The following is a 12,815-nucleotide window of genomic DNA, read 5'->3' as shown; positions in this document are numbered from 1 at the left end:
TGTAAGTTTGATACTTAGGCCCCAGTGATTTCAAACCATATTGTCTATGAAAATTCTAATTTTTGTTTGGTTTTATATATAACATTACTTTTTAAGAATATACTCATTGTTATTAGTCATTGTTTTAAGTGAATATCAAGGTCATAAGAAATGTTTTGTTTATAATGTAATGTAACAGATATGAAGTCTTTTAAACTTAGGTTATGTTTAAGATTTTGGCTGGAGGCAGACGGGAGCAGTATCTTGACCAAATGGATTTCTCACACCAGTACTCTTTTTTATATTTATATATATATATATTTTTGAGATAGGGTGTCACTCTGTCACCCAAGCTGGAATGCAGTGGTACAATTATGGCTCACTGTAGCCTCAAACTCCTCAGGCCCAGATGATCCTCCCACCTTAGCCTCCTGAGTAGCTGGGGCTACAGGTGTGCACCGCCACACCTGCCTAATTTTGTGTGTTTTTTTTGCAGAGACAGAGTCTTGCTATGTTGCCTAGGCTGGTCTTGAACTCCTGGGCACAAGCAATCTGCCAGCCTTGGCCTCCTGAAGTGCTGGTATTATAGGCATGAGCTACTGTACGTGGCCTTTTTAGGCTTACTGCAACCTCCGCCTCCTGGGCTCAAGCGATTCTCCTGCCTCAGCCTCCCAAGTAGCTGGGATTACAGGCGCCCATCACTATGCCTGGGTAATTTTTGTATTTTTTTTAGTAGAGACGGGGTTTTGCCATGTTGGCCAGGCTGGCTCGAACTCAAGTGATCCACCCACCTTGGCCTCCCAAAGTGCTGGGACTACAGGCGTGAGCCACCGCACCTGACCCCAATACTCTTTTGAGTGTACTTTTTTGTTCACAAGATTAGGAAGACTAAGAAAACATTTAACATTGTATCAATTTTCTTGATATTGAAATAGCTCAAAGGTATTACCATTTTCTCCATAGCTATTATAATACCTTCACACCTTATTGCCACTTACACATCGGGTAGTTATAAGAATACAGGCTTGCAGGGCTAAAATACTTTGTTTCTTCTTCTTTTACCAGACTACTTTAAATCACTAAAGAGGATGTATATATATATGTATATGTAGGTACGTGTTGTGTGTGTGTGTGTGTATGTATGTGTATCTACATATGTATACATAGATGTATATATTAGAAGCCTGAAACTTTTTTATTATCTTGTTTGGCTGGATTGACTGCTGTTTCCAGTAGAATGTTTTACTAAAACTGAATTTAATAAACAGGAAAAGACAGAGATGCTTTTATGATAGAGTTGAAATTCAGCCACCTGAGTTTTCATCAGTATCATTAATCACTTGCCCGCCTACCACATAAGGCAAGGTCCCATCGTGCTGATCACTCGGCCACATCTTTTCACACCCCCGCCACCCCCGCCCCCGGGGTCCTTCTCTCCACCTCGCATTCCTGCTTCCCAGTTCCCACAGCATTTGTGATTTCCCACAGCTGGCCCATTGGAAGAAGAGCGGTTTGGCTTCCCTGCGTTCAGCGGCATCTCTCGCCTGACCTGGCTGGTCTCCCTCTTTGGGGAGCTTTCTCTTGTGTCTGCCACTTTGGAAGAGCGAAAGGAAGATCCGTATATGAAAATGACAGTGTGTCTGGAGACAGAGAAGAAAAGGTAAGTAATGAGAAGCCATGAGGAGGAGGAAATTTAAGGACATCCTAGTACATTCGCAGGTGTGATCCAAAGGGAGCCCCGAGGGGCTAGACCCTCACTCCCAGCTCCAGAATGGCCATCTGCTTCTGCAGATGGAGTGCTGAGATTGCACTTGTGTTGCCTCCTCTCATCCTCTCAGCAGCCTTGTGAGGTAAAGAAGACAAACATAATCCCATCTGCCAGTCAGTAGACAGAGGCTTACAGAATGCCAGCAGGTTGCCTAAGTCATGCAAGTCATTCATAGCATATTAGTAGTGGAAAATACATTACTTTGGCTAGGCGTGGTGGCTCAGGCCTGTAATCCCAGAACTTGGGGAGGCCAAGGGTGGTGGATCACCTGAGGTCAGGAGTTTGAGACCAGCCTGGCCAACATGGTGAAATCCCGTCTCTACTAAAAATGCAAAAATTAGCCGGTGTGGCGGTGCATGCCTGTAGTCCCAGCTACTTGGCAGGCTGAGGCAGGAGAATTGCTTGAACCTGGGAGGCAGAGGTTGCAGTGAGCTGAGATCAGGCCACTGCATTTCAGCCTGGGCAACAGAGCAAGACTCCTTCTTGAAAAAAAAGAAAAGAAAAAGAAATTATGTTAACTCTGTGACCTGATTTTTTTCCAGTGTTTTCTTATGAAAGTTTTCAGGCATATTGTGAAGTTGAAAGAATTTTTCAGTAAACACCCATCCACCTAATCCCTAGACTCTGCCATCAACAGTGTACATGTTCCCCGCAGGGCCACACATTCACCCCTCAGTGCAGCCAGAGTGTGAGGGTCTGTGTTTCAGCTTTAGCATCCCGTCACCCTGTCACGCTGTTCCCAAAACATTCTGACTTATTTCTCATACCAAGTCTTTTTTAACAAAAGCACATTCATTATTTTCCTCCCAAAGCACCTGGGCTCTGTAAATTATTTAGAACAGTAAGGGTTTTAGAGTGTTTCTAGATGCCTTTGCAGAGAGGTGGGTCTCCTGGTAGTAAAAGAAGCAGACATTGGGTATTTTACAAAGAAAAAAGAATTTGAGTTCCTGAATGAAGCCTGATCTAGTCCATTTTGAGGAGTTTCTTCTTCGCTAGGAAAAGGCAGAGAGGCCTGGCAGATGAAGGCAAAGCACATGGAACTTGGCAGTGCTGCCTATGGAGTGACCAACAGTGGTGGCCTGGGCTCTGGTGTGGCCATGTGAGTGTTAGGATCGCAGCCGTGGTCAGACCTATACACAGACAGTTGTAGCACCCTGTAATTAAAGGTAAAGATACTGTAGGGTGCTATAGGAGCACAGGGAAGGGGAACCTGGACTAGGTCAGCTTATGGTTCTGATAGGAGGCAGTGCCTTGTTTGGTCTTGAAGTTGAGTAGAAGTCAATGAGGAAGCAAGATGTTGGGGAGGCACAGGCTGACTCTCTCTCTCTCTCTTTTTTTTTTTTAATGAGACAAAGTCTTGCTCTGTCACCCAGGCTGGAGTGCGGTGGCGTGATCTCAGCTCACTGCAACCTCCATCTCCCGGGTTCAAGCGATTCTCCTGCCTCAGCCTCCCGAGTAGCTGGGATTATAGGCGCCTGCCACCACGCCCCGCTCATTTTTTGTATTGTTAGTAGAGACGAGGTTTCACCATGTTGGCCAGGATGGTCTCGAACTCCTGACTTCAAGTGATCTGCTCGCCTTGGCCTCTCAAAATGCTGGGATTACACGCATGAGCCACTGCACCCAGCCCTGACTCTCATTTTTGAACAGGAGAGGCAAGCATCAGATGAGGGGTTGGGACACAGAGCAGTTAATATAATATAATAATAACTTCTTAAAATCATAGTACTTTCTGTGTCCCAAATTGCATTTAAAAAAAATTTTTTTATGTATTTATTTATTTAATTTGATACCGAGTTAGGAGACTGGCTGACTTTCGTATTTTTGGGTAAGATGGGTTTTTGCTATATTGTCTAGGCCAGTCTCAAACTCCTGGGCTCAAGCGATCCACCCACATCAGCCTCCAAGCCTGGCCACAAACTGCATTTTTATCTCACAATGTCACAGCAAGATGGGTAAAGCTGTATACTTATTACCATTACTTATTTTTACTAGTGAGGAAATTGAGGTACAAGAAAGATCTTGACATTCTGCATTCCCTCAAATCCCAAGATTCCATATTATTTAAAAGGACATGAGAGGCCGGGCACAGTGGCTCATGCCTGTAATCCCAGCACTTTGGGAGGCTACGGCAGTTGGATCACCTGAAGTCAAGAGTTCAAGACCAGCTTGGCCAACATGGTGAAACCTCGTCTCTACTAAAAATACAAAAATTAGCCAGGCATGGTGGCAGTTGCCTGTAATCCCAGGTACTGGGGAGCCTGAGGCAGGAGAATCGTTTGAACCTGGAGGCAGAGGTTGCAGTGAGCCGAGATTGCACCAGTGCTCTCCAGCCTGGGCAACAAGAGCAAACATCTCAAAAAAAAAAAAAAAAAAAAAAAAAAAAAGACATGAGAAATTTTCTTAGGTAGACTATGTAGAATACCTCGTTTATTTTTATTCAGTGTCAAAATAAAAGTTAATCTTTGTTGCCATCTCCCAGAACATTTGCTAGACTGTACTATGAGCTTTTAAAACTAGTCATGGGAGGCCAGGTGCGGTGGCTCACACCTGTAATCCCAGCAGTTTGGGAGGCCAAGGCAGGTGGGTCTCCTGAGGTCAGGAATTCAAGACTAGCCTGGCTGACATGGCAAAACCCCATTTCTACTAAAAATATTTTTTTAAAAAGTAGCCAGGCACGGTGGCAGGCGCCTGTAATCCCAGCTACTTGGGAGGCTGAGGCAGGAAAATTGCTTGAACCCAGAAGGCGGAGGTTGCAGTGGGTCGAGATTGCACCACTGCACTCCAGCCTGGGTGACAGAGCAAGACTCCATCCCAGAAAAAAAAAAAAAAGTCACCAAATGAATTCCCCTGCCTGATGGCAAAATTAAATTAAAGACTGTTTGGCTGTGAGGTTGACACAGTCACCCACAGCCTCTGGGAGGCTGGTGGCTGCAAGGAGGATGGGTGCCTGACAAGGACATGTTACTAGGCGGTCTGGTGCCAGCAAGCACCCACTTGTGCTCTTGTGTAATCTCTAACATGATTCTTTTGTCTTTTGTCTTTGCAGTCCACTGTCATGGATTGAAGAAAAAGGACCTGGTCTAAAACGAAACAGATATTTAAGCTTCCATTTCAAGTCTGGGTCCCTGGAGAATGTGCCAAATGTAGGAGTGAATAAGAACATATTTCTGAAAGATCAAAATATATTTGTCCAGAAACTCTTGGGCCAGTTCTCTGAGAAGGAACTGGCTGCTGAAAAGAAACGCATCCTGCACTGCCTGGGGCTTGCAGAAGAAATCCAGAAATATTGCTGTTCAAGGAAGTAAGAGGAGGAAGTGATGTAGCACTTCCAAGATGGCACCAGCGTTTGGTTCTTCTCAAGAGTTGACCATTATCTCTATTCTTACAATTAAACATGTTGGGGAAACAAGAATCTTATTGTTATGAACTATGTTGGGATATTTGGGGTTAGGGGCTATGCGGTGGGGACAAAGCGAGAATGAGCGTTGGTTGAGCTGAACTAAATGCTTTGTATGTCTGATTTCACTTACTCCTCCTAACAGCCCTATGAGATGAGTACTAGCAGGCCTCTTTTTTTTTTTTTGAGAGTCTCACTCTGTCACCCAGGATGGAGTGTAGTGGCACCATCTCGGTTCACTGCAGCTTCCACCTCCTGGGTTCAATCAATTATCCTGCCTCAGTCTCCCAAGGAGCTGAAGATTACAGGTGTGTGCCTAATCCTGGCTAATTTTTGTAGTTTTAGTAGAGATGAGGTTTCGCCACATTGGCCAGGCTGGTCTCGCTCGAACTCCCAACCTCAGGTAATCCACCTGCCTCGGCCTCCCAAAGTGCTGGGATTACAGGCATGAGCCACCATGCCTGGCACCAGGTCTCTTTTCATTGTATACTAGAAAATGTTGTTTGAACAGAACCCTCTGAGATGATGGAGTCACCGCCCTTCTGCTCTCGTGTTCTCAGCTGCCCTCTCTACCCTGTAGGTTGCTGCTGCTGCTGCAGCCCACGCAGGTCATGTGCCACTGTGGCATTTCCTAAACACTCCTGCCTCTGAAGGTGGCACCCCATGCCCCAGTCACAATTCTTTAAGAGTGTCACAGAAGGAAAGAATCCACATGTATTCCTCAGCAGTCTGTCCCTCTGTCCAATTTTAAGGAAATAAAAGCCCTTAATCCCGCTGTACTAATGCTCGTAAGTGTTGGGGGGTCCTCCAGGAGGGCCTTGTGTCTCCAGGCAAGAGTGACCACAGCGGTGCCCTTTGCCCCTCAGCCCCTCTGCCTGTGGCAGCAGTGACCTGCCTGTCTGGTGAAGCTGGAAAAGGGACTAAACACATGACACCCAGCCACCTTCTCCCTCTGAACCGACATCCTTAGGATGCACCTGAGCTTGTCCATGTGGCAGGTGACTAAAGCAGACTCTTCCTCTGCAAGTAGGTGACCTGCAGCTGTGATGAAGAATTGAGTTACCCTAAGACAGGGCAGTTACCCTAAGACAGAGCCTAAGACAGAGTTACCCTAAGGCAGAGCCTAAGAGTTACCCTAAGAGTTTAAGAGCCTAAGATAGAGTTACCCTAAGAGCCTAAGACAGAGTTACCCTAAGGTGGAGCCTAAGAGTTACCCTGCAGGGAGCCAAAGGCCCGTGGGACATGACCAACTCAGCATTCCGCTGGAGGCTGTATGATCAAACAGCAAACTGTTTATCATGAATGCAGGATGTGGGCAAATTCACACTGCCTTGCCACCAAAAGGTTTGCTGAGGGACATCACGCCCTGGCGCCGGGCTCCTGGAAGTTATCTATTGAGAAATCTAGCGCCTATTGTTCAAAGGATGCGGTCTCACAAGCCTGCTGTGAACCAAACGGCTGACCGACAATTACCCGACAACCATCCTCCCACTTTCTTGCTGTCTCTTTCGCCTAATAAATACAGAGGGCTATGTAAAGCTCACGGCCCTTGTCCACTAGAGGCAAGATGCCCCTTGACCCCTTCTTCCAAATATACTCTTTTGTCTCTTGTCTTTTTATTCCCACATTCACCCCCCTTTGTTCAGTCCCCCGAGGTCCATGCAAGTTACAAGTAGCACCCCAAACAGCAACAGGATCGGGTGCTCTGCATAGTGGCATCCGAACACAGGACTTCGAGGACATGAATAAAGAAAGTCTGCTGGAGCAGAGGAACTGAAATTGACAAGGCGAATGGAGACCCCCAAACGAGTCTGCCAACAGCAGATATAAGGTCAGTGCCCTAAAGAGGTACTGATCAGTGCCGTAAAGAGGTACTGGGAGCAGTGCTTTAAAGAAGTACTAGGAACAGGAAGTTTTCTGAATCAGGGTAACAAGGGGAAGAATTTGTCTATTGAGGAAAAACGTTATGTGCAGTTGCTTAAAGTTCTGCTGAGACTGTCTGGAGCTCAGGTTAATTTGCAGACACTAACCTCCTGCAGAAGCCACAAAAGGTTATTACGCATAACCCATGGTTCCCACAGGCAGGCACTCTTGATGTGGAAAATTGAGACAAAGCAGGAGAAAGATTAAAACAGGCTCATCAAAAAGGTCTTAGCTGATTCTTAGTTGATTCTTCTGTTTTCTCCACTTGGAGTTTAGTTTGTACTGTACTTCTACCATTATCTCCTTATTATTCTGTGGGACAGCAGGCTGAATCTAAAAATCTGAAAGAATCTGTTGTCCCACCCACAGCTCCAATTGAACATAAAAAACAGGGAGGATAAAAATTGACCTATACCGCCTCCTCCAATTGCAGAAACATCTGTACCGCCTCCTTCAGTAGCATAAATAGAAACCCCAATACAAAGAATTTTACGCTCTGCTGTCATAGCTGGAGAGCCCTTAGGACCTTGCGCTGTTCCTGTTTCCGTAAGGCCTGATCCCAATAATCCACAGCAGTTTGTTCAGGAACACACCCCACTAGAATTTCAGTTGTTGAAGGAATTAAAAACTAGTGTGGTCAATAACGGAGTACAAAGCCCATGGTTCCCAGAGGAAAGAACACTAGATGTAGAACTCTGGGAACAAGTGGGGAGAAATCTTAAACAACATCAGGTGCAAAGGCATCAGGTCCCAGTAAAATCTTTAATGTTATGGGCTTTAATTAGAGCAGCCCTGGCTCAGTTACACACAGAAGAGCCTAAAAAGAGGAAGGAGGAGAAAATGTCACCTGCCTTATCACCTCCTCTTCCCTCAGTACCAATATCACCGGGTCAAAGTAACAGGAAACGGAGGTCTTACCTAAGTCTCCTCCTCCAATAGATAGGAAAAAGGACAGAGGATATGCTACAGCCATCAGTCTGTTAGATATGAGTTCTAAATTTCTCTTCAAAGAATCAATATGTCAGTATGTTCAATTCTTTGCCTTCTACTTGTAAACTTAACTTCCTCATAAAGCAACCTTTTTCGATTACCTGCTCCACCCTGACTCATTCCAGTTTCCTGCTCTGCCATAACCATTTTTCCTGTCAAACCACTCACGCTGTCACTCTCTTTAAATTAGCCAGTCGGAGTTAGTTTAGCCTGTGCGGTCTAACCCTAGCCAATAGGGGAATGACACAGCAGCAGGGGCCATGTGCATCAGGGATAAGAACCCTTTCCCCTCCCTTGTCCAGGTGTGCACTCACCATTGCTCCATCTGTAAGGGCACACCCTTCTATAGAAGTACATTGACTTGCTGAGAATTAAAAAGAAAATTTTATATTCGAGTGCTGTTTCTTTTGTGGCACCGAAACTTTACTTAAAACAACTTGGGGGCTCGCCTGTGATTACATTCCCCTCCAGGGGCAGTCTCAAGTCCTCTCTCATGAGGAGGCGCACCCCGCCCCCTTGTGGCGGCCTCGGGGTGAGAAATTAGGACCCACCCAGTGCAAGGAATAACCCAAGCTCTCAGCAAAGCAGAAAGAAACTGGCCAGCAACCTAGCTTAAAGGATCCTCCATAACAGCCATGCAAGTCTTGTGCACGGACAGAGGAAAAGACACCACGGGAGCCAGTAAAGTATTTCCTTGGTGGTCGGGACCAAGGTAAGAAAGCTGTGGGGGGGCAATGAAGTACTGCTTGGTCGGGGTAGCATAGAGGTTAAAAAGAGGCAAGATATCACACAAACCTCCAGTAGTAGAAAAGGCAAGAAATTTCCGGGGGGAAATTGGGAGCCTCACCCCAAAAGGCAAGAGATTTCCAGTGGGGAAATTGAGCCTCACCCCAAAAGGCAAGAAATTTCCAGTGGGGGAAATTGAGCCTCACCCCAAAAGGCAAGAAATTTCCAGTAAGGGAAATTGAACCTTGAACCTTAACCCAAAACCATCAAGATGGGAAATACCCCAAGCAAGACAGGGAGCAAGAGAAATAAAGATGGTAACAAAGATATCACCCTGGATAGCCCCCTAGGTCTCATGTTAAAATACTGGAAGGATAACGAAAGGACTAAACATAGGAAAAAGCAACAGATGATAAAATATTTCTGTTTTATTTGGACTCAGGGACCCATCCTCAAATCCTTGATCTTCTGGCCAAAGTTTATGTCGAATGAGGATGTAATGTGTCAGCTTCTAATCCGATATGTTAATGATAAAGGTCCAGTGTCTTAAGAATTAGGCTATGCCCAGGACTTCATGTCTAAAACACCAAAAGCAATGGCAACAAAAGCCAAAACTGACAAATGGGATCTAATTAAACTAAAGAGCTTCTGCACAGCAAAAGAAACTACCATCAGAGTGAACAGGCAACCTACAAAATGGGAGAAAATTTTCGCAACCTACTCATCTGATAAAGGGCTAATATCCAGAATCTACAATGAACTCCAACAAATTTACAAGAAAAAAACAAACAACCCCATCAAAAAGTGGGCGAAGGACATGAACAGACACTTCTCAAAAGAAGACATTTATGCAGCCAAAAAACACATGAAAAAATGCTCACCATCACTGGCCATCAGAGAAATGCAAATCAAAACCACAATGAGATACCATCTCACACCAGTTAGAATGGCAATCATTAAAAAGTCAGGAAACAACAGGTGCTGGAGAGGATGTGGAGAAATAGGAACACTTTTACACTGTTGGTGGGACTGTAAACTAGTTCAACCCTTGTGGAAGTCAGTGTGGCGATTCCTCAGGGATCTAGAACTAGAAATTCCATTTGACCCAGCCATCCCATTACTGGGTATATACCCAAAGGACTATAAATCATGCTGCTATAAAGACACATGCACACGTATGTTCATTGCAGCATTATTCACAATAGCAAAGACTTGGAACCAACCCAAATGTCCAACAATGATAGACTGGATTAAGAAAATGTGGCACATATACACCATGGAATACTATGCAGCCATAAAAAACGATGAGTTCATGTTCTTTGTAGGGACATGGATGAAATTGGAAATCATCATTCTCAGTAAACTATTGCAAGAACAAAAAACCAAACACCGCATATTCTCACTCATAGGTGGGAATTGAATAATGAGAACACATGGACACAGGAAGGGGAACATCACACTTTGGGGACTGTTGTGGGGTGGGGGGAGGGGGGAGGGATAGCATTGGGAGATATACCTAATGCTAGATGACGAGTTAGTGGGTGCAGCGCACCAGCATGGCACATGTATACATATGTAACTAACCTGCACATTGTGCACAGGTACCATAAAACCTAAAGTATAATAATAATAAAAATAAAAAAAAAATGCTGAGATTTAAAAAAAAAAAAAAAAAGAATTAGGCTATGCCCTTTGCTAGAGGCAAGGACCTGCTCTCCTTTTTCCCTTAAAAACAGATAGGGAAGAACCCAATCTGGCACCTCAAAATGAAAAGTCAGAGGAGCCAGTTCTCATGCCTAAAAATTCCAGCACATGGGATCCCCTAGACTATCTTTCCCCATTCAGTGTCCCCAATCTTTCCCCTCAGACAGCCACTGCTGCCTCAGATCCTGTTCCAAATCCCCCCCTCTACTCTCGTTATCCCTCCTCCTTAAAACCCTGACTCTTGGGAATTACCGTCCCACCCGCCTGTTCCCTCCCAATCTAAATACCCCTCTCTAAAAGGACTCCAGCGTGAGGTAGAACAGCGTAAAAAAGGATATTCAGAATTTCCCATTTCCCTCCGTATCTAAGGGTTCAGCCCCAACCCTCTTCCCTTTGAAAGAGGTACCACAAGGAGGGGTGGGGTGGGGGGCATTGGCTTTGTAAATGCTCCCTTAACCAGTTCAGAAGTCCATAATTTTTAAAAGGACCTTAAACCGCTACTAGATGACCCTTACGGAGTGGCGGACCATATTGACCAATTCTTAGAACCTCAGTTGTACACTTGGGTCAAGTTAATGTCCATCTTGGGCATCCTCTTTTCAGGGGAAGAAAGGAGTATGATTCGTAGGGCTGCTATAGTAGTTTGGGAACGTAAGCATGCTCCCGTTGAAAACGTTCCTACCATGGACCGGAAATTCCCCGCTCCAAACCCCTGGTGGGACAATAACAACGCAGATCACTGGGAAAATACGCAGGACCTAAGGGAGATGATAATAACAGGGATTCGGGAATCAGTACCCCGAACCCAAAATCTTTCTAAAGCATTTGATATACAACAGGAAAAGGATGAAGGGCCTATGAGATTCCTAGACAGACTGAGGGAGCAAATGAGGCAATATGCAGGCCTCGATTTGGATGATCCCCTCAGGCAAGGAATGTTGAAACTCCAATTTGTCACTAAAAGTTGGCCAGACATTTCAAAAAAGTTACAAAAGATAGACAATTGGGAAGACTGTCTCCTAAGTGAGTTTCTCAGGGAAGCTCAGAAAGTGTACTTGAAAAGGGACAAAGAAAAACAGAAACAAAAGACAAAACTTATGTTTTGGGGATAACAGCAGCATAAGCAGCTAACAGAGGCAGGGAAAGACCAGCAGAGAGGAAAGAGAGGGAGAGAGAGAAAAGAGGCAGAGAGAGAGAGGAAGAGACAAAGAGGGAGTCAAAGAGAGAAAGAGAAAGGCAGAGAGAGGAAGAGACAGAGAGGGAGTCAAAGAGAGAGACACAAAGTTAAACAGAGAAAGAGAGATAGAAGTAGTAAAGAGAAAACAGTGTACATTATTTCTTTAAAAGCCAGGGTCAATTTAAAACCTATAATTGATAATTGAAGGTCTTCTCTGCGACCCTGTAACACTCCAATACCACCTTTCTGTCAGTGTAAACAAGGGCGTAGCCCGAGAGCACTGAGGCCACTGATAATCCATAGCCTTCCTAATCAAAAATCCTGAACCTAGTAACCCATGGATGGCCCAAATACATTCAATCTGTAGTGACAACTGCTTTGTTAACAGAAGAAAGTATGAGGCTATTCAGTTAAAAAAAAAATGATTCAACATTAACTACTGAAAATTCCCTTAACCCAGCAGGTTTCCTAACAGGGGATCTAAATCTCAATTAATTACTATAAAAAGGTCTGACCAGACCTAGGAGGAACTCCCTTCAGGACAGGATGATAGATGGTTCCTCCTGGGTGTTTGAGAGAAAAAGACACAATGGGTATTCAGTAATTGATAGAGTTGGATATGAGTTCTAAATTTCTTTTCAAAGAATTAATATGTCAGTATGTTCAATTCTTTGCCTTCTACTTTTAAACTTCCTCATAAAGCAACCTTTTTCAATTACCTACTCCACCTTGACTCAATCCAATCACCTGCTCCACCCTAACTCATTCTGATCACCTGCTCTACCCTAACTCATTCCGATCACCTGCTCCACCCTAACTCATTCCGATCACCTGCTCCACCCTAACTCATTCCGATCACCTGCTCCACCCTAACTCATTCCGATCACCTGCTCCACCCTAACTCATTCCGATCACCTGCTCTACCCTAACTCATTCCGATCACCTGCTCCACCCTAACTCATTCCGATCACCTGCTCCACCTTAACTCATTCCGATCACCTGCTCTACCCTAACTCATTCCGATTACCTGCTATCTGCTCTGCCCTGACTCCCACCAAAGCACTCACCTCATCATTCTCTTTAGCCAATCAGAATTAGTTTAGCCTGTGCTTCTAACCCTAGCCAATAGGGGAACAACACAGCAGCAG

General features: G+C 44.9%; 1 protein-coding gene across 6 annotated transcripts in view; it reads left to right on the top strand.

Annotated features, from left to right (window-relative positions):
* Positions 1–5,162, top strand: part of BLVRA (biliverdin reductase A) — a 50,447-nt gene extending 45,285 nt beyond the window's left edge. For all 6 annotated transcript variants that reach the window (XM_054559266.2, XM_002818016.4, XM_054559264.2 and 3 more), the window contains 2 exons: positions 1,468–1,639; positions 4,797–5,162. In XM_054559266.2, coding sequence (XP_054415241.1) covers positions 1,468–1,639; positions 4,797–5,055 — 431 coding nt within the window. In that variant the 3' untranslated portion in view covers positions 5,056–5,162. The remainder of the gene's footprint in view (positions 1–1,467; positions 1,640–4,796) is intronic.
* The last annotated feature ends 7,653 nt before the right edge of the window (positions 5,163–12,815 follow it).

This window comes from Pongo abelii, chromosome 6, assembly GCF_028885655.2.
Source record: "Pongo abelii isolate AG06213 chromosome 6, NHGRI_mPonAbe1-v2.0_pri, whole genome shotgun sequence".
NCBI lineage: Eukaryota > Metazoa > Chordata > Mammalia > Primates > Hominidae > Pongo > Pongo abelii.
Note: the sequence above shows the minus strand (reverse complement) of the source record. Positions and strands in the feature narration are given on the sequence as shown.